Source organism: Trachypithecus francoisi, unplaced genomic scaffold (genome assembly GCF_009764315.1).
Source record: "Trachypithecus francoisi isolate TF-2019V2 unplaced genomic scaffold, Tfra_2.0 Lachesis_group16, whole genome shotgun sequence".
NCBI lineage: Eukaryota > Metazoa > Chordata > Mammalia > Primates > Cercopithecidae > Trachypithecus > Trachypithecus francoisi.
Window position 1 is genome coordinate 57,260,709 of NW_022681461.1, and position 21,630 is coordinate 57,282,338.

Genomic DNA, 21,630 nt, shown 5'->3' on the forward strand with positions numbered 1-21,630 from the left:
ACATTTGTACAGCATAATCATCCATATAAAAAGGGGGATCACAATGAGTAAAGCAGTCTCACTGAAAGGTGTCTGCTCTAGGGGGATGAGTTGGACCTCTTGGATTAGACTAAAGTCTACTTAAGCATTGCCTCCTGCAAATCCCACACTTCCCAGGCCATTTAACTCTTAAGTGTGATTTTTATTTTCAGTTTTGAAAAATGTAAGAGTTAGAACTAGTAAAAACTTTTTTTCTCCATTATAACTATTGAAGTGGGGCATAAATATCACCATTACATTTTCCTGTAATTTTTACAGGAACTTGATGAATAGAAAGAAAATGATTTGCCCTGAATTCTCCCCAGCTATATCAGGTTTTCATAATATTAAATATTGAAGTCTTCGGGTCTAAATGCCTGGACTTCTCTGTCATTCCTCTAATGATTGGCATCTCCAATTCATTTGCTTTGCATTATGTTCCCCCATTCGTTTACCAAAATGTGTTGATTATAAATCTGTGCCAAGAATTGTGTTGGTGTTGAGAATACAGGATCATAAGATAAATCCCTGTCCTTTGGGTCATTCCCAATCAGAGTAGGCACATGTATAATTACCTAAATAAATATTGAAAAATGACAATAGAAGTATGAGAAGTGTGGTTCATCTAGTTTATGCTCCACGCTTAGCCCCCTCTGTGGACATAAAATATAGCAAGGTGTTTTATAGGCAGGACTATTTGGGCTTGAGTCGAGAGGAATCTTTCTATGTACCCAGGACCTGTTTCCTCCTAGATGACTACTGTGCTTGACTTCTATTAAATGTCAGAGCAGCCTTTTTGTAAGATGAATCTTTAAAAAATATGATTTATGATGATAGCAAAACTGCAATATTCAGCTTCTAATAGCTTGCCTCACAGCTACCTTTACATGAAGTTTCTGTGGACTTGGGAGAAGCAAGTGACATCCCATTTTATTCCACTACTCAGGAGAGACTGAATGGCAAGGAAGCAATTTGCCTTTATTTCATTTAGATAGTTTCTCTGGAGTCTGATATAACACCATGTACTAGGTATACTCAGAGGGTAAATGGGGTACATCTTCTAGGAAGGTCAAACTGTCTATGCATGTTGATATATAGTTGTTTGAGATAGGAAAATCAAAGTGTTTTTCCTAATCTCTGCTCTCACTGAACACAACACTTCTGACACCAATGTGTAGGGATTTTTCCTTACACCCTATCCAATTCTCTAGCAGATATCAACTGGGTATCCTGCAATTTGACTTAATTCTGACTCTACCGGGAAATAGCATCAGACCCTACTAGTTAAGTGTTCAGTCCTATAAAACTGCCCCTACTTTAGATGCCAGTTGCAGGCCCCAGGTTGTGACCTATGTCTCTGACTGACCATATATCATAAATTGGAGGCAAGACTCCCCCTTGGGTTGGGTTAATTTGCTAGGAGGGCTCACAGAACTCAGGGAAACACATTTAGCATCTTATTATAGAGAATATTACAAAGGATAAGATGAACAGCCAGGTGGAAGAGATGCACAGGGCAAGGTATGGGGAGGGGTGCAGAGCGTCCGTGTGCTCTCTAGGTACATCACCCTCCAGGAACCTCCGTGTGTTCAGTGATCTGGAAGCTCTCTGAACCCTGTCCTTTCGGGTTTTTATGGCGGATTCATTAGGTAGGCATAATTGATTAAATCATTGGCCATTGATCAATTCAATATGCAGCCTTTAGCCCCTCCCTAGAGATTCGGGGGTGAGGCTGAATATCACAACTCTCTAATCATGCCTTGGTATTTCTGGTGACTAACCCTCATCCGAAGCTATCTAGGGACCACCAGCCACCAGTCCTCTCATTAGCATACGAAAGGCACTCTTACCACTCCAGAGATTCCAGGGGTTTTAGGAACTCTGTGCCAGGAACCAGGGAAGAGACTACACATATATTATACGTGTGTATGTGTGTGTGTGTGTATATATGTATATATACACACATCCATACATATATATGTGTATATATGTGTGTGTATATATATATATAAAATATAAGAGACTATATATGTAACATATATATTATTATATCACAAGAACACAGTGGTAAAAGGCTTAAAGCTTTAAAAAAAATTTAATATTAAAACAAACCTATAAACTAGAGTATGAAATTCACCTGAGCTTTAAAGATAGAGCAAAAGATTTCAAACACATTTTGATATCCAAGCTGTCTCTTTTCAGTTTGCTAGGAGTATGTGTTCATTCTCCTTTGTGGTTAGGAGTATTTTAATCAAACCATTCGACAAGCACAGCTAATATCTAAAATCATTCTAAGAAAGTTTAAGTTGGATCACAATCATCCCATTTAAGAATATTTCTCCCCTGTATGAGTTCATTGATGTTTATGAAGAAATGAGATGAAGGCATGTGTCCACTTCTCTTAACTGTAGGGTATCTGTATTAGTCAGTTTTCACACCACTATAAAGAACTACCTGAGACTGGGTAATTTATGAAGAAAAGAGGTTTAATTGACTCAGTTCTGCATGGCTGGGGAGGCCTCAGAAAATTTACAGTCATGGCAGAAGACAAAGGGGAAGCAAGCACCTTCTTCACAAGGTGGCAGGAGAGAGCGAGCATGTGCATGCAAAGTGGGGAAATGCCACACTTTAAAACCAGCAGCTCAGCGGGGCATGGTAGTTCATGCCTGTAATCCTAGCACTTTTGGAGGCCGAGGTGGGTGGATCACTTAGGTCAGGAGTTCAAAACCAGCCTGGCCGACATGGTGAAACCTGGTCTCTACTAAAAATACAAAAAAATTAGCTGGGCGTGGTGGTGGACATCTGTAATCCCAGCTACTTGGGAGGCTGAGACAGGAGAATAGCTTGAACCTGAGAGGTAGAGGTTGCAGTGAGCCGAGATCTTGCCACTGCACTCCAGCCTGGGCGACAGAGCAAGACTCTTTTTCAAATAAGATAAAATAAAATAAAACCATTAGCTCTCATGAGAACTCTCTCACTCTCAGGAGAACAGCATGGGGGAAATCACCCCCATGATCCAATCACCTTCTAGTAGGTCCCTCCCTCAACATGTGGGGATTACAATTGGAGATGAGATTTGGGTGGGGACACAGAGGCAAACCATATCAATATCTCTACAGGCTGAATTGAAACTTAGAAACAGTCAGTGCTTAAAGATTTTTTATTAAAAAATCACAATAGGATTTTCTTTTCTGTAGATTTGTTCTCTGGCAAGATTTTCGAAAATAGGGTTTCTTAAAATACAAAATCACAAGGCCTTTGAAGAAAATAGATGCCTAATTGTATACTTGTTGCTTATCAACAAACTCTTTTCTTGACCTCTCCATCCCCAGGAAATCACCCCTATTATTCCCTAAAGCTTTATTTATTCTTTCTTCCTTCCTGGGATGAGAAGTGACGCTGGGATAGGTCTGTAGGTAGGTACAGCGCTAGTTACAGTTAATGTCACAGGAAGCTCATTGCCATCTACATTGCCTGCCACCATTAGTTTTCAACATGTGTAAATAACCTGCAGTCTGGCTCTCAAGAAATCACTAATTGTACAAAACCTCTTTCCCTTTATGTATTGAGGAATATAAATATTAGTTTTTGGACATTTTGTACCTTTATCTATTAAGTGGAAGACTGTAAGAAATTATGTGTGTTGGCAGTCTTCTTGATTACTGTAGAGAAAATACTGATAACCAGGAGTTCTTGCTAAAGAAATTATAAGGTTCCATCAGCTGTAGGCACAGGCCCAAGCTTACCATGAGACTAACAACAGGACAAAGACACTAGTTCCCTTCAGATGAGAAATGAAACTAAATTCCTGACCACAAAGGGTCATTCCAACCCCCTGGGTTATCCTTATATTAGAAGCTATCCTAGGACCTCATTAACAATCAAAAATCACCAAGTGTTAGAAGTGGCCAGGAAATCTGAATCTAGAAGGATTTTACCATCCTTGGACTTTAGGTTTTGCCTATCTTGTTTCACTTCTTATATGGTTTTCCAGCTGAAAAATAGGTGGAGGCTACTAGTTCCTGCTACTCTTTCTCTTTGTAGCCTTATCCCTCCTCCACATACTCTAGGCCAGAGGTTCTCAAACTCTAGCATACATCAGAATCACCTGCAGGGATTGTTAAACACAGATTACTAGGCCACTTCTAGAATTTCTCATTCAGTAGGTCGTGGTTGGGTGGGATCTGGGGTTTGCATTTCTAACAGATTCCCAGATGATGGGGATGCTACTGGTCAGAAACCACACTTTGAAAACTACAGCGCCAGCCTATAACCATACCTGCAGCTCCCTGGACATGGCCACGTTCTCTTCCCATGCCTTGCCTTTGCCTGGAACACACTCTCCAGCCTTATCTTCTTTGCTACTTAGTTGGTCCTGCAGATTCAGCTTGCACACCATATCCTCTGGGAAGCCTTCCTTTATGCCCTCTTCCATCCACCAGACAGAGAGTTAGGTACTCCTTGTCTTTGTTTCTATCACAATTTCATGTTTACATGTCTGTCTCCCATATTAGACAATTAACTTTTAGAGAGCAGAACCTGTATTTTATCTTCATTCACCATTGTCCACTGAAATGACTGACACACAGTAGGTGCTCAGTAAAGATTTGTTGAGTGAATGTGCTCTACTCACCACAGCCTTGTTTTCCTTAACAAAAGGATGTGAAGCTCAGAAGTGGGGACCTGAATGTAACCGTCTCTGTACTGTTTGTGTGAACAATGGTGTCTGCCATGAAGATACTGGAGAATGCATTTGCCCTCCTGGGTTTATGGGAAGGACATGTGAGAAGGGTAAGTCAAGAGACTTGATAAGTAAGCTGTGGATTTAAAAAGCCGTCATTGCTGGATCTAGAATTTTAGATCTGGACACAGATGGGAATGGAAGCTAAATGGCCTCTGTTAGGTCAGATGGTACCTGTGTGTGAATTAGAAAAAGGTGCCTTTTCCTAAAGGCTCTTTATTGCCAACCACTGGAAAGTTATAATAAATATACAGATCTATGATGTTTACAATGTGAATGCTGCCCCCTAGGTTTGTGCAGTGCACAAACCTGCATGATTGTGAGTGATGTCCCTGATGTCCTCTCTGTGGGACAGTTTCACTATCAGTGAAATGGGCCATAAGGGTGTGTTCATCCTACTATGCCACAGCTGAGATTTGACTGTTTCCCATATTCACTAGACTAGGAGAAATAAATCCAAAGGATTATGTATTTCAAAGGGTTGCATATTTGACTCTGAACCATCTTTTCTTTTCCTCCCAAAGCTTGTGAACGGCACACATTTGGCAGAACTTGTAAAGAAAGGTGCAGTGGACAAGATGGATGCAAGTCTTATGTGTTCTGTCTCCCTGACCCCTATGGGTGTTCCTGTGCCACAGGCTGGAAGGGTCTGCAGTGCAATGAAGGTATGGACCAATCACATCCTTGGACAGAAAATGTTCTAGCAGATATACAAAGGAGATCTAGTTTGCTGGAAATCACAACATAGGATATACCTGGACTGCTTAGTTACCCACTACTGGACGACAGGATTTTGAATCATGGATGTTTACATCCAATGTTAATTATATTTTCACAATAAAAATCTGGACCACATAGAAAGAAAGTACTTCTCATAACTATCATCTGGGGATCTTACTAAAGCATGGATTCTGATTTGGTAGGCATGGACTGGGGCCAAGGTTCTGCATTTTGAACAGGCTCCCAAGTAGTTCCGATGCTATTGGTTTTCAGACCACGCTTTGAGTAGGAAGACTATAGAAGATTTGTTTTTTTTTTTTTTTTTTTTTCAGTGAATCATAACATCACAGCTTTAGTCAGGCATGGCAGCACGTGCCTGTTGTCCCAGTTATTCAGGAGGCTGAGGCAGGAGGATCCCTTGAGCCCAGGAGTTTGAAGCTGCAGTGAGCTATGATTGCATACTGCACTCCAGCCTGGGCAACAGAGTGAGACCTCATCTTAAAAAAAAAAAAAAATCAAAATGAGAGCATTTAGGTCAGATCCAGACAGGATTTGGGGCTCAAAAATTGAAGAAGTTAAAATCTTACCTGCTGTGGACCTTATGCAAGCAGTACTAACTTCACCTACTCAGGGTCCCTCTGCCCTTTCTAAAATAAGCTTTCCTGTTCGACCAGGCTCGGTGGAGTGCATCTGACATCTATTTTTCAGTATGCGTTTCACATCTACTCTCACACAGTAGCTCAACATGAACCTGCAGACAAATGTGACAGAACCTCCTTAATGTATATTAATATTGTGAATTAGCCAGAGCTCAAAGGCTTTTCAGTGTTTATCTCACAAAGTCAGCTTTTCCCATATCCAGCACTAATGGTAGCTACACTGGGGTCCCAGCAACTTGATAACAATGCTCCAGGGCAGAGCAATTCAGTAGAAATATAAGCCATCCACATATAGAATTTAAAATTTTCTCGTGTCCACATTAAAAAAGTGAGGAGAAATAGGTGAAATAATTTTGCTCTATTATTTAACCCAATATGTTAAAAATATTATCAGTTCAACATGTAATCAATAGAAAACAGTATTAATGAGATATTTAACACTCCCTTTTTCATAGCAAGTCTTTGAAATTTCAATTTGGACTAGCTATATTTTAAGGGTTCCATAGCCGCATGTGGCTAACTGTACTGGACAGCACAGCTCCACGGGCTTGGAGGAGGAGGACAAATAGGAGAGTTACACAAAAGTTAGCTTCAGCCACCTGCAGTACCTCATTCGGTTCCCTCTTAATGTTATGTCTGCCTCCCTGGAACATGGAATGAGCCACAGCAGTGGAGGAATCCCATCTGGCCTCTGAAGTGTGCATCTTAAGGTAAAAGGTGACTCCAGGCAGGGGGATCCCTCTTTTTAAAAAAATAAAATAAAATCTTATGCAAACTACGAACACTTTGCTAGGACCCAGGAAAGGGTGCATGCAGGCAGTCTCTAGAACATAAACTTCATCTGCTTCATAGTGAATGTGTCTCTGGACCCAAGAGTACATTTCATGAGCTCATTCCAGCCCATTCCTGGATCAAGAAATCAACAAGATTTTATGAATAGAACTATTCTAATATTCTTCCAGACTCCTTTCAACAGTTACTATCCTGTTCAATCCATCCAAAAAGCAGTAGGAAAGCAAGGAGACATTTCTTACAGTAACTACTTAAGGACATGGTCTCCTTTAATAGTCCAGGATTTAGAATAGTCAACAATAGATTGTACATTGGCATGCTTTATGTATCGGGGCTTGTTTCTATCTGAGAAAATAAGCAATAATAAAAATTTTTGAAGCAAATAGTGGGGACAATAAAGAGAACGGGAATTCCACTGTGCAAATACATGATCATTCAAAGTCATTCAGAACCCTTTGCCAGGAAGAAAGTTACAATGTATTCTAGAAACTAAAAAAACCAAGGCTTCATGATATTTTAAGGTCTTCTGCCATCCTAAGAGAAACTTGATTCCAGTAGTCGGATTTCCTTTATGCTTATTAATAGTTCTCAACCTTTCTATCATCTGCTTTGAGTAAGAAGTTGTGATTAAGTTTTTTTCCAGCTTTATCAAGGTCTCATTGCTAACTAAAAATTGTATGTAGTTAGGGTGCAAAATGTGATATTTTGATATATGTATACACTGTGAAATGATTACCACTATGAAGCTAATTAACATATCTATCACCTCACACAGTTATCATCTGTGTGTGTGCGTGTGGTGACAGCATTTAAGATTGCTCAGCAAATTTCAAGTATACAATAGAGTAATATTAAGTTTAGCCACCACACTGTATATTAGAACTCCAGAACTTACCCTGTGTAATTAAAAGTTTTTGCCCTTTGACCAGCATCTCCCCATTTCCTCCACCCTGCAGTCCCTGGGAACCACTATGCTACTCTGCTTCTGTAAGTTGGACTTTTTTAGATTCCATGTATAGAAGAGCTCTTACAGTATTGACCTTTCTATGCCTGGCTTATTTCATTTAGCACAGTGCCCTCCAGGTTCATCCATGTTGTTGCAAATGACAGGATTTCCTTCTTTTCAAAGGCTGAATAATATGCCTTTATATATGTGTACACACCACCTTTTCTTTATCCATTCATCCATGGATGGACACTTGGTCAAGTCCATATTTTGGTTACTGTAAGTAATGCTGCAATGAACATGAGAATACAGATGTCTCTTTGAGATAGTGATTTCATTTCTCTTGGATATATATCAGATACGGGATTGCTGGATCACTCGGTAGTTCTATTTTGAGTGTTTTGAAGAACTTCCATATGTTTTCCATAATGACTATGCCAATTTACATTCCCACCAACAGCATACAAGGGTTCCCTATTATCTACATCCTTGCCATGCTAGCAGGTGTGATGTGATATCTCATTGTGGTTTTGATTTTCATTTCTCTGATGATCAGTGAGGTTGGGTATTTTTCATATACCTGTTGGCCATTTGTATGTCTTCTTTTAAGAGATGTCGGCTGGGCATGGTGGCTCACACCTGTAATCCCAACACTTTGGGAGGCCAAGGCAGGTGGATCACCTGAGGTCGGGAGTTCGAGACCAGCCTGACCAACAATGAGAAACCCCGTCTCTACTAAAAATACAAAATTAGCCAGGCATGGTGGCGCGTGCCTTTAATCCCAGCTACTTGGGGGGCTGAGGCAGGAGAATCGCTTGAACATGGGGGTGGAGGTTGCAGTGAGCCGAGGTCATGCCATTGCACTCCAGCCTGGGCAACAAGAGTGAAACTCCATCTCAAAAAAGAAAACAAACAAAAAAGGGTGATGTCTATTCAGGTCCTTTGTCCATTTTTTAATCAGGTTGTTTTCTTGCTATTAAGTTGTTTGAGTTCCTTATATATTCTGGATATTAACCTCTTATCAGGTATATACTTTGGAAATACAGTCTCTTGTTCCATACATTGTTTCTTCACTCCGTTGATTGTTTCCTTTGCTGTGCAGAAGCTTGTTAGTTTGATGCAATCACATTTGTGTATTTGTGCTTTTGTTGTCTGTGCTTTTGAGGTCATATCCAAAAACATCATTGCCCAGATTCATATCAAGAAGCTTTTCCCCTCTGTTTTCTTCTAGTAGTTTTACAATTTCAGGTCTTATGTTGTGTCTTTAGTCCATTTTGTATTGAGTTTTGAATATAATGAGATGAGGTTCTAATTTTTTTCTTCTGCTTGTGGTTATCTAGTTTTCCCAGGACCATTTATTGAAGAAATGATCCTTTCCCTATTGTGTGTTCTTCATACTTTTGTTGAATCTGTTAACTGTAAATGTGTAAATTTATTTCTGGGCTGTCAATTCTGTTCCGTTGGTCTATGTGTGTTTTTATGCCAGCACCATACTGTTTTTATTGCTATAGCTTTGTAATATATTTTGAAATCAGATAATGTGATATCTCTAGCATTTTTTTTCTTGCTCAATATTGCTTTGGCTATTCTAGGCCTTCTGTGGTTCAATATAAATTTTAGAATTGTTTTTTCTATCTCTGAGAAAAATTCCATTGCAATTTTGATAGTGATTGTATTGAATTTGTAGAAAACTTTGTTGTGATTGATACTGAAAAAAAAAGACTGCATTTTAGCTGGGTGAATAAAATACAAAATCAAAACAAATCATCAGTGCCCCAGAAGACAAGCTTTTGCATTAATTTTTGGTTAGAAGCCTTCTAGTAATGTTACAGTTGACCAAAATAAGGACACTCAGTTAACAGAATCCATTTGCCATGTACCAAATTCAAAGAATTGTCCTGGAAGGTTTCGTGACCTCCAAGGGAAAATAATCCTTCTACCCTGTCCTCCCAGGAACTTATTACAAGTACCAAAACATAATTTGAGTGACTTAAATATTCTACTATAAAGAAACAGTCTTAAAAAACTAACATTTTAAATTATCTTGATTTTTAGTTTTTAGCAGTTTAACTATGATGTACCTATGCATAGTTTACTTTATATTTATTCTGCTAAGGGCTTAACAAATTTTTGAATGTGTAAATTTGAACAAATTGGGATAATTTAAACCATTATTTCTTCAAATATTTTTTCTAACCCCTTCTCTCTGATCTTTCTTGGACCTCCAATTACATGTGTGTTAGATGTTTTGTGTCATGGGTCCCTAAGGATTAATAATCATTTTTTTCCGAGCTTTTCCCTACTTTTCTTCTTCAGATTGGCTGTCTATTGATATTGCTTCAAGTTTATTGACTCTTTCTTTTGTCATCTCCATTCTGTTGCTAAGTCCATACAGTGATTATTTGATTTCAAATATTGTGTTTTTCAGTTTTAAAATTCTTTTTGCTTTTTTTTAAAAGAAAAGAAAATTCTTTTTGCTTTTTTTCCCTGCTGAAGTTTCTCATTGCTTCATTTGTTATGAACATATCTTCTTTTACCTCACTGAGCATAGTTATTATAATTATTTTAAAATTCTTGTCTGTTCCAACATCTGAGTCATCACAGTTGGTCTCGGTTGATTTTCTTTTCCCTTAAAAAATGGGCCTTAATTCTCCATTTCTTCTTGGGATTGTATCTTGAACACTGAAAATGTCACATTGTGGAGACTCTGGAATATGATATATTCCTTTCAGGAATGTTGATTTTGTTTTGTTTTAGCAAGCAATTAACTTGGTAGGATTCAAACCTCAAACTCTCACTGTTAGGAATCAGGTCAAACTCAGTTTAGTTCTTTTATCTTTAGCTGGGCTGCTTTGAGTCTGTATTGAGCATGCATGGATCAAGGATCAGCCAAAGATCTGGGACTTTTCTCTGACTCTCTTTCTGGGTTTTCCCTCTCTTTCCAGTGTGTGTGGTTTTCCTGACTCTGTCCTCTGATTCATCAGACCAGTAGACTGCAGGTTTTCTTTGGAATTTTAGCTTCCATACGTGGTGTCAACTGTACCTAACAATTAGGCTAAAAGCTAAAAATTGGGAAACACATCATTCCCATCTTCCAAATTTCAATTCCCCTCCAGAATCTTCTAGGTCTTTTTTCTTCCTATCCCACTCTTAAGTGCTTTCAGGAAGTTATTTTCTAAATGTAGTTGTATCTACAGGACAGTTGGCCTGATAGGAGCTCATTCAACTTTTTTGGAGGCAGAACTCCCCAGCTTTTTAAGTTCCTGGTAATTCAGATAAATTATACCCTACCTTACACAAATCAACAAAGTTGATGACTTAGAAAAGTAAAATTGAGCACCTCCAGCCTTAGTTTCCTCTCTTCCCCTGGATTAATACTGGTTTTTTGATGTCTTTGTTTACAGCATGCCACCATGGTTTTTATGGGCCAGATTGTAAGCTTAGGTGCAGCTGCAGCAATGGGGAGATGTGTGATCGCTTCCAAGGATGTCTCTGCTCTCCAGGACGGCAGGGACTCCAGTGTGAGAGAGAAGGTAAAGCAAGGTAACACTGTAGTCAGGGCCATGTTCAGCATGTCTGAACTGGGCTTTGCTGGTAAAATTCTTATGCCGGCACCCTAAGATCCTCAAGCCTCTTTTGTTTGCATCCAGAAGTTGGAAATAATTTATCCTAAATTCTAAAGCACAGCATTTTAATTCTTCTCTACTGACCCTAATAGTAGGCTTTATTTCTCTTTGCACTAGGCATAAACCATGTGCTCTTTGTAGCAGCTTAAGTGATGACTGGCCAGCTGAGAGCTCTACCTCTTCTGCTCCCTTTAGGACCAGCCTTTTCCCTGGACATGTGTAACAAAGAAAGAGCAATTTGGGATGGATTTAGACAGGGGATTTTTTTAAAGCAATAGAAAGAATAAAACAAATAGAAAAGATTATGCTCAAAATGAAATTTTATGTAATTCTAGTTCGGAAATTACTCTCCAGCAGGAGTCAGCAAACTGTAACCCACAGACTAAATCCAGCCCACTGTCTTTTTTTAAACAGCTTTATAGAGATACAATATTTATATTATAATACTCACGTTTTAAAAATGTACAATTCAATGGTTTTTAGCATATTTACAGAGCTGTGCAATCATTGCAATAATCTAATTTTACAACACATTCATCATACCAAAAGAAACTTTGTACCCATTAGCAGAAACTTCCATTCTCCAATCCTCCTAGTTTCTGACAACCGTTAATTTGCAGTTGACCTTAAATAACATGGGGGCTAGGGGTACTGACCCTCCTCACAGTAGAAAATCTACATAGAACTTTTGACTCCCAAAGACTTAACTACTAATAGCCTACTGTTGACGAGGAGCCTTACCGATAACATAGTCAATAAGCACATAGACTAGTATCTATATATTTTTTATGCCTTTATGACATACCTTTTTCTTAATTTTTTGATATTTCTAGGCTACATAATTTGTGAGTTTTTTCAAATTATCCTAAATCTCCAAACAATTTTCCAATATATTTATTGAAAAAAATCCATATGTCAGTGGATCCGTGCAGTTCAAGCCTGTATTATTCAAGGGTCAGCTGTATCTTCTATCTCTGTAGATGGCCTGTTCTTGATATTTTATATGCTATAGACAAGATGGTATAATATGTCATCATTTGTGACTAGCTTCATTTGCCACACCTTTTTTGAGGTTTATCTATGTTGTAGCATATATCAGTACTTCATTCCTTTTTATTTCTCACCATCTGTTACTATAAAGAAAAGAATTGTGGATCACAGCCACATCTTTTCATTTACAGTATGTTGTCTGTGGCTGCTTTTGTACTACAAGGGCAGAAAACATGGCTTGCAAAGCTGATTGTATTTGCTCTCTTTACAGAAAATGTTTGCTATCCACTGCCCTAGAATATACTTTTTAAAATTAAAAGAAGCAGACATGTGTATCTTCAAACTTAAATAATAAATATATATTGCTTTTTCAATTATATAAATATAAATGCTTTTGAAATAAACATATATCCAGTGAAATCTACACTTGTAATAATACAGCTATATGGTCTTTTTTTCTGTTACTTTTGGAAATCAGAACAACTATTGGGAGTAGGGGTGGGATGCCAGCAAGTGTTTTCTCAAAATCCTTAAACTTTATATTTTTTCTTCTTTTGCCAAGCCTGGACTTTACTACAGGGCAGGAATCAGGGAGTGGTTAGAAAGGGAAGGAAATGCCATGGGGCTACTAGGGGATTGTACTGAACGTGGGCAACTAACAAGTTTAAGGATTTGAATGTTGTACTTTGTTCCTTCCTGTCTGTTCCCTTCTGCTGCTGCTGCAAAAGGAGTGCATTCTGATGGGAGAATCTAGGACAAGTTAACCAGGGTGTCACTAGGGCTTTCAGAGAGTAGCTCCCTTCCCAGGTTCCACGTTAGCCCAGCACATCCACCTTCACCTCCACCCAGCTTCGGAAAATACAAGGGGACGATGAAGGAAAGAAATGCTTTAAAAGTGTCAAAACATGTTTTTCAATTCCTATTCAAATAGCTACTTAGGCTGAAAAATTTGGCACATTTTCCATAATCTTTCCAAGTTTACAGATATATCAAGGAATAACATTGTAAGTATTAGACCTCTTTCCCTTCTCCTCCACACCTTTACCCATTTCATTCCAGGCCTGAGAAGCAGGATATCAGTATAAAATATCATTGTTTACCCTACCTCTTCCCACCACCGATAAGGAACAGTCTGTAGTTACTGCTGCTCTGAGGGCACCTCTATCGCCTACATTGCTTACTGAGTGTTGGACAATTTTCAAACATGTCTCACATTCAATTACAAATAGTCCACAGTTCCCTAAGACCCTATGGTTCAGAATCAAATTGGTATATTTCCGGGTTATTCATTCTTTACTATGTAGATATTAGGCAAGAAATCCTGACGCCATTACCTTTATTGACACCACAGACATTTTTCCTTCTTTCAATATTGGCAGCAACATTTTCGATTTGGCTGTTGAGGAGATACTGATTTGGGGAAGTTAGATTCCACTTCTTTGATGTACTTCTTTGGTGAGCAACTTTATTTACCTTTTCCTCTTATTTATCTGCTATTTGCAGACTTCCCAATGAAGGAGACATCTCTCACATACCTAAACTGAGGACAATGCTGTTGATCAGCAATACCATGGGGTTATTTGATGAGTGGAAGAAGAACTGGTTTTTTTGTTGTATTTTTGTAATCATTCAGTAAAAAGAAAGAGGGGGACTGAACAGCAAAGTCTAGGGGAGATATGGCCATGATAATCATTTTAATATTGAGACTGTTCCTCCCTGGTTCATGAAAGGAGCATAGCCTTGTGGTGAAGAGTGTGGACTCTGGATTTATAAAGGGAGTCTGAATCTGGGCTGTGAGCCTCTGTCTCCTCATCCATAAAATGGGAGATCACAATAGCATCCACATCTCAGGTGTCTTATGTGATGATAAAACAATAAAATATTTGCAAAATTCTTGCCCAGTGCATGACTTACTAAAGTAGCTATTTTTATTATTACTGCTGCTGCTGGCTCTGTTAAATATTAGATTTCACAGTGCTGTTTTCTTCCTTCAGGCATACCAAGGATGACCCCAAAGATAGTGGATTTGCCAGATCACATAGAAGTAAACAGTGGTAAATTTAATCCCATTTGCAAAGCTTCTGGCTGGCCGCTACCTACTAATGAAGAAATGACCCTGGTGAAGCCGGATGGGACAGTGCTCCATGTAAGAGCCATTCTTAATCTGCCCTCCTTAAACCATGAGATGCTTTCAGTGTAGTAATCACCCCGCTAAACGATAGATACCATTCAGTGCTTTTATCCTCCTAGGCTAGTATGTTGTTGGCTTTGATAAAATGCCCTATTCCTGGAGAGGCAGAACTGACTCATTGCAGCCTCATCTGCAGCCTCACTGATTTCCTCTGTTGGCCAGTACTGCAGTGCAAGTTTGGGAATATGCCCCCCATGGAACTGACAGAGCTGAGTGCCAAGGATGGTACACATTCTGCAGAATTGTCCAGCTGGTATGGGGAGAAGTATGTGTCAGTCTGTGCAAAGCTTTGCTCTCACAGTGTCCCCATATCTCTAACTACTCATATCAGGAAGAGTAAGGTGGTGCTGCAGCCCATGAATCAGCAGATTTACTTGCTACTAGGTGCAACCAGGACATGGAGTGTTAATGACCGATGTACTCCTATTATGCTCTTTGGAGCAGCGATTAGGGGAGCATAGAAGAGGAGAGTTCCCCAGTTCTGAAACTACAATCCACAGGATCCCTTAGGTCTGAATGCATTCCTTGGGTTTCTCCCTACCTCTTCCCTTTACCCTCATTGCTGATGCTCACCAATGGTTAGGTAATATCACAGCAGTTCTTTTTTGTTTAAAAGGATCAAGTTACTTTTCGAACATGCTTTCCGCCTCTCTCCCAACTATACCAAATGCAGCAGAGACAGGAGCCCCCACCAAATTTCTCTTATGTTGAAAGTGATCCTTAGGATATTGATGTATTTTTTTTATTTAAAAATTTAGAAATACTTATTATCCTATTTTTCTATCAAAGATGACCCAAATCAGCTTGACCAGAGGCAGGTATGAGTGACCTTCTGAGGGAAGAATATGTAGAATGTATCATTACCGGGGTCCACGTTTCACATGTCCCTGATTCCACTCAGACAACCCATCAGGTAGAAGAAGCCAATTGATGGCTTCCAAAATCTTGTTGGCTTTTTCATGAGTTAATGAAAGTCATGGCTGCTATGTAGTAAGGTTGACCATAACTATATGTAACTTCTTACTTAACATTGTCTAGTCTCTCTTTTTTTTTTTCCCCCTCAGAAGTAGGAACTGGCTGGGTGAAGTTAAGTCACTAAGGAATTGGTCAAAAATGGCAAAGAAGCCAGATATGGTGACTCATGCCTGTAATCCCAGTGTTTTGGGAGCCTGAGGTGGGAGGAGCACTTTAGGCCAGGAATTAGAGACCAGCCTGGGTGACATAGCAAGACCCCATCTCTTAAAAAATAAAAAATAAAAAAATTAGCTGGACATGGCATCTACCTATAGTCCCAGCTACTTGGGTGAGGTGGGGGGATCACTTAAGACCAGGAGTTTGAGGCTGCAGTGAGCTATGATCACTCAACTGCACTCCAGCCTGAGCCACAGAACAAGACTGTGTTATCTCTTAAAAAAAAAAAAAATGGCAGAGGTCCATCTGTCTTCAGAACCCTGGATTTTTCCAGTACTCCACACTTAATAGCCTCTCAAACACTTAGGAAGTCACTTTGTCCTCCCACACAACCATCTCTGTATTAGATAGGAAAGGAACAAATCTTACAAGGAGTACTTTAAAAGAAATCATGCTTCAGGCGTCTTGCTTGTAAGTGTTTACCCCACACTCCCAAACACACAAATACAACAGCAGGATCTGACAGGGCATCAATCCAAAATAAACTTTCAGGGCTACTACAATAGCTTTGGAAATAAGCCAATGATTATATTAGCATTACCTTTAGCTTCTTGATCTCTCCTAGGAAACTTCTTATTAAACAATGAGATGGGGTCAGTGTTATGGACCTTTGTGTTTATGCCTCCCTAGAAGTTTTTATTTTTTTGTATTTGACCTTTCCAGCCAAAAGACTTTAACCATACGGATCATTTCTCAGTAGCCATATTCACCATCCACCGGATCCTCCCCCCTGACTCAGGAGTTTGGGTCTGCAGTGCGAACACAGTGGCTGGGATGGTGGAAAAGCCCTTCAACATTTCTGTTAAAGGTAAGTTCATTGTCCAGAAAAAGGGATTGTATCCTTGAGGCACTATGTTTTTGTATTGCTGGGGAAAGATGCTGCTTCTTCTAGACGGAAATGTATGCGACCACTAAAATACCTTGGAGGTAATTTCCGGATACGAAGCCTTGAAAACATTATATATGCATGAAACCAGAGTGAAGAGATTAAGAGTATGCACTGTGGAGTCACACAGCCCCGGGTTTGATGTTGTCCCTAACAGCTCATAATCTTGTGGGTGGCCTTGGCCAAATAAATGTATCTTTTTGAGTCTCTCTCTATTTGTAAATGAAGCATAATTTAGGTACCTCTTAGGGTTATTGTGAAGCCTTGTGAAACACATAAAATACTTGGAATTGTGTCTAGCACAACATTATCTGGTAGTGATTATATTTCACAAGAACGTTAGCATTGTTATTGTGACTTCCTTTTCATTACTGTAGAGAATTATTTGGAGAATCCCTATTTTGAGGATTACTCACTTAATAAGAAGCCCAGCCTATACTATATAATTAACATGAATATCTTTTCACATTCAGAGCTGTGAGCATTTTTTCCTGCTATAAATTAGTATTTCAAAATTCAAATTAATCTGAGTGTTTGTGTGTAGATTGGTGGCTTGAGTGGAAGAACTAAAATGGAGGTAAGTCCACCTTAACTTGGCTGGTGTACATAGCTACAGCAAGGAATTTTGAATCCGCAAGTTACTTATGCACCTGTTTAGACAAGAATACCTAACAGCTCTCTGGCATATATTCTAGGAAAGGCACTAGGCTAAGATTACTTGTAATTTCTGATACATTGTAAATGCTCCGTAAATAGTTGCTATCCTGTATTGTTTAGAGAATAATGACAAGAAAAAAAAGTCTGTACATGTTCAGACACAATTTTTTTTCTGAATATATTTTTTTTTTTTTTTTTTTTTTTTTTTTGAGACGGAGTCTCGCAGTCGCCCAGGCTGGAGTGCAGTGGCCGGATCTCAGCTCACTGCAAGCTCCGCCTCCCGGGTTTACGCCATTCTCCTGCCTCAGCCTCCCGAGTAGCTGGGACTACAGGCGCCCGCCAACTCGCCCGGCTAGTTTTTTCTATTTTTTAGTAGAGACGGGGTTTCGCCGTGTTAGCCAGGATGGTCTCGATCTCCTGACCTCGCGATCCACCCGTCTCGGCCTCCCAAAGTGCTGGGATTACAGGCTTGAGCCACCGCGCCCGGCCTTTCTGAATATTTTTGATCCATGGTTGGCTGATCCACAGATGTGAACCCACAGATACAAAGGGTCAATTTATACAATAGCAGAGATTGTAAGCACAAATCTTAGTATTAAACCTGGGTCTCCTGACTCCAAACCAAGCACTGTCTCTTCTGGCCCATTTTGCTTTCTGAGTCTCTTGTGTAACAGAGGGGGAGACTGTGAGGTGACCAAAGTTGATTTGTATTTGGCCCCCTTTCATTACTTCATTAGTAATCTCTTGGGAGATCCCAGAGGTAACTTCTATAAATGAAATGCTGTAAATACTCAGAACATAATCTATTTTTTAAAGGCCAGTAACAACAGTAGCATAAATGCAACCCCCATAGATTTGGATTCTGTGCCCTGAGAATCCATATGAACCACCTCAGAATCCTTCTTATTAGTACTTTTGGTTATAGGAAAAAGCCCAAATCTGTTTTATTTGGTAGAACATTCACATGATCAAAATAATGTCTTGCATCTTGCATGTTCTTGGAAGAAAGGAAATGATATGCAGACAAGAAAAATTACCCTACTTTTAAACTTCTGGGAATGTTTGCTATCCATGGACATACATCCAAAACAATCCATGTGGTGAATACACAGAAGAGTCACTGGGTCTAGTTTTTAGTTTGTAGTGAAAGACACAGCACACAACATCAATGTGTAGAAGCATCTCCAGTCCTAAGTCACTGCTGTCTCTTTGCTGTCACATTGACTGGCAGCCATAAAATGTAAATAGCCATTAGGGAATGTAATCAATTTAATCAGCATCTTTTATTATAGTGTTAAAAAAAAAAACAGATACTAGGCTTTAACACCAGTGTACAGATTGGTACAATCACTTTGGAAAACTGGCAACAGGTACTAAACCTAAACATTTACTTACCCTATGAACCCAGCAATTCTACTCCTAGGTATATGCTCAAAAGAATGGCTGTATTATGTTCAAAAAAGACATCTTCGAGAATGTTCAGAGCAGTTGTATTCATAGTAGTCCCAAACTGAAATTAACTCAAAGGTCCATCAACATTAGAAAGGATACACAAATCACAGATTGTAGTATATTCATATGGATTAGTTTGCTAGGGCTGCCGTAACGAAGTACTACAGGCTGGGTGGCTTAAGCAACAGGAATTTATTTTCTCATAATTCTGGAGGCTACAAGTCCAAGATCAAGGCAACAGCAGAGTTTATTTCTTCTGTGGCTTCTCTTCTTGGCTTGTAGATGGCCATCGTGTCCCTGTATCTTCACAGGGAGATTAAATTAGGACACAGGGACAGGGTCTTCCCTTTCTACCTGTGTCCTAATTTAATCTTCTTATAAGGACACCAGTCATATTGGATTATGGCACACCCTAATAAACTTATTCTCAACTAATGACTTCTTTAGAGGCCTATCTCCAGATAGGGTTACATCCTGAGGTACCAGGGGCTAAGACATTAACGTGTGATTTGGGGGGAATACAATTTAGCCCATAAAATCATGCAGAGGAATATTAAACAGTAATAAAAAAGAATTTCTGCAACCGTATGGATGAATCTTTCAAACCTGATAACCAGTGAAAGAAAGTACATGCTTTGTGATTCCATTTATATAAAACTAAAGAACAGGTAATACTAATCTTCAGTCACAGAAGTCAGAATAGTAGCTACCTCTGGGTAGAGGATATTGACTGGAAAAGGGCACACAGGTGCCTTCTGGAGGGCTGGGAATATTCTCTATCTTAATCTGAGTGGTGGTTACATGGGTGTACACATGGGTAAAGTCCCTTGAGATAAATACACTTAAGATATTTGCACTTTACAATATGTATGTTCCATCTCAGTAAAAATGATTAAAAGGCAAAAAAATAAAATGATATATTACTAAGAGGAAGCCTTTGTAGCAATTTTTAAGCCCTTGTAAAAGTATCACAGACTGGCATTAATGGCTGTAATAAAATGTGCATCTGCTGGTTTAAAGAAAGGGGTGGCCTTATGTTATATAAGGAAAGCATTACTTGAACCAATGTACTCACAGCACTGCCCTCCTTTCTAGCCTAAGTGAAATGCGTACTCAGACTTATCTAACTTAATGCTGGCACGTTCTGCCTCCAGTTAGGGGATACTGCTTCTTACTGGCTTTATTATCCTGACCTTGGACAACTTCCTAAGTCGTCACTTAGTCAACAGAATTTACTTTAGGCCTATTATGTTTCAGCCCCTGTTCTAGGCACTGGGAACAGAGCAGTGAATAATATAGGGGGAAAAAAAAACTCATCATGGAGCTTACATTCCCACAAGGAGATAAACAGTGAGCAAATAAATAAGTAAAATGTATAGTTCACTAAAATGCGGAGTGTTTGGCCGGGCGCGGTGGCTCAAGCCTGTAATCCCAGCACTTTGGGAGGCCGAGACGGGCGGATCACGAGGTCAGGAGATCGAGACCATCCTGGCTAACACGGTGAAACCCTGTCTCTACTAAAAAATACAAAAAAAAAAAACTAGCCGGGCGAGGTGGCGGGCGCCTGTAGTCCCAGCTACTCGGGAGGCTGAGGCAGGAGAATGGCGTCAACCCGGGAGGCGGATCTTGCAGTGAGCTGAGATCCGGCCACTGCACTCCAGCCTGGGCGGCAGAGCGAGACTCCGTCTCAAAAAAAAAAAAAAAAAAAAAAAAAAAATGCGGAGTGTCTTGGAGACAAAGCAGAAATGGGGGTAGAGAATGCTGGGGCAGGGCTGGAGTGGTGACTGTAATTTTAAATAGGGTAGTCAAGGCTTCCTCAGAAGATATTTGAGCAAAGACTTGAAGATCATTTCTAAGGAAGGTGAGCCAAAGCATTGAGACAGAAAGAAAAAGAAAAATTACTGAACATTGTAATGTACTCTGAAATCTGAAGGGTTCTGCATTGTATAATCACACTCTTGGGGAGGCAAAACAAAACCAGTTATGCATTTCTAAGAAGGCTGGGCCAAAGGAACTACAGAGCTCATTGGAAATTCAGTTGACAAACAATAATTCAGCACCTAGTCGGTGCTGGTGAACAAACTACATGGTCTTTGCCCTAATGGAATTTAGAGTGTAGTGTGATATTTCACAACACTTTTATTATCATCCCACTAAGGAGTTCTTTTAGAAATTTTATTCCAGAACTCTTCCTCATCACCATAAAATTTTATTATCACATATGTACTTTATATCTCTTTATGTACTATGTATGGCTCTTTGGCAGGCTTCAACCCATCGTAATATCTAAAATTTTTGCATCCTCCAAGGACCAATTTTCATTGTTTTGTGGGTGCTGTCATCCCCATTGAGAATATGTGGTCTTTGAGATGAGGAGATTGTTTTAGATTATCTGAGTGGATCCACTCCAATCCCTTGAGTCATTAAAAGTAGAGAAACTTTCCTGACAATAGTCAGAGATGTGGTGGTCAAAGAAGGATCAGAGAGGCCTGATGTTGTTGACTTTGAAGGCGTAGGAAGGAGCCTTGAGCCAAGGAATGCAGTCAGTCTCTAGAAGCTAGAAAGAACAAGGAACCAGATTATCACCTAAGCCTCCAGAAAGGAACACAACCTTGCTAATGCCTTAATTTTAGCACAGCGAGACCCATGTCTGACTTCTGACTTCTAGAACTATAATAAATTTGTGTTGTTTGGCTGAAAGATATATATATATATATATATATAGAGAGAGAGAGAGAGAGAGAGAGAGAGAGAGAGAGAG

General features: G+C 39.5%; 1 protein-coding gene across 4 annotated transcripts in view; it reads left to right on the forward strand.

The window, feature by feature from the left end:
• TEK (TEK receptor tyrosine kinase) overlaps positions 1 to 21,630 on the forward strand; it is a 124,302-nt gene that overhangs the window by 63,742 nt on the left and 38,930 nt on the right. For 2 of the 4 annotated variants that reach the window (XM_033237518.1, XM_033237519.1), the window contains exons 5-9: positions 4,678 to 4,809; positions 5,284 to 5,424; positions 11,281 to 11,409; positions 14,487 to 14,638; positions 16,538 to 16,682. In XM_033237518.1, the coding sequence (XP_033093409.1) occupies positions 4,678 to 4,809; positions 5,284 to 5,424; positions 11,281 to 11,409; positions 14,487 to 14,638; positions 16,538 to 16,682 (699 nt within the window). The remainder of the gene's footprint in view (positions 1 to 4,677; positions 4,810 to 5,283; positions 5,425 to 11,280; positions 11,410 to 14,486; positions 14,639 to 16,537; positions 16,683 to 21,630) is intronic. The other 2 variants (XM_033237520.1, XM_033237521.1) reach the window with 1 other exon arrangement.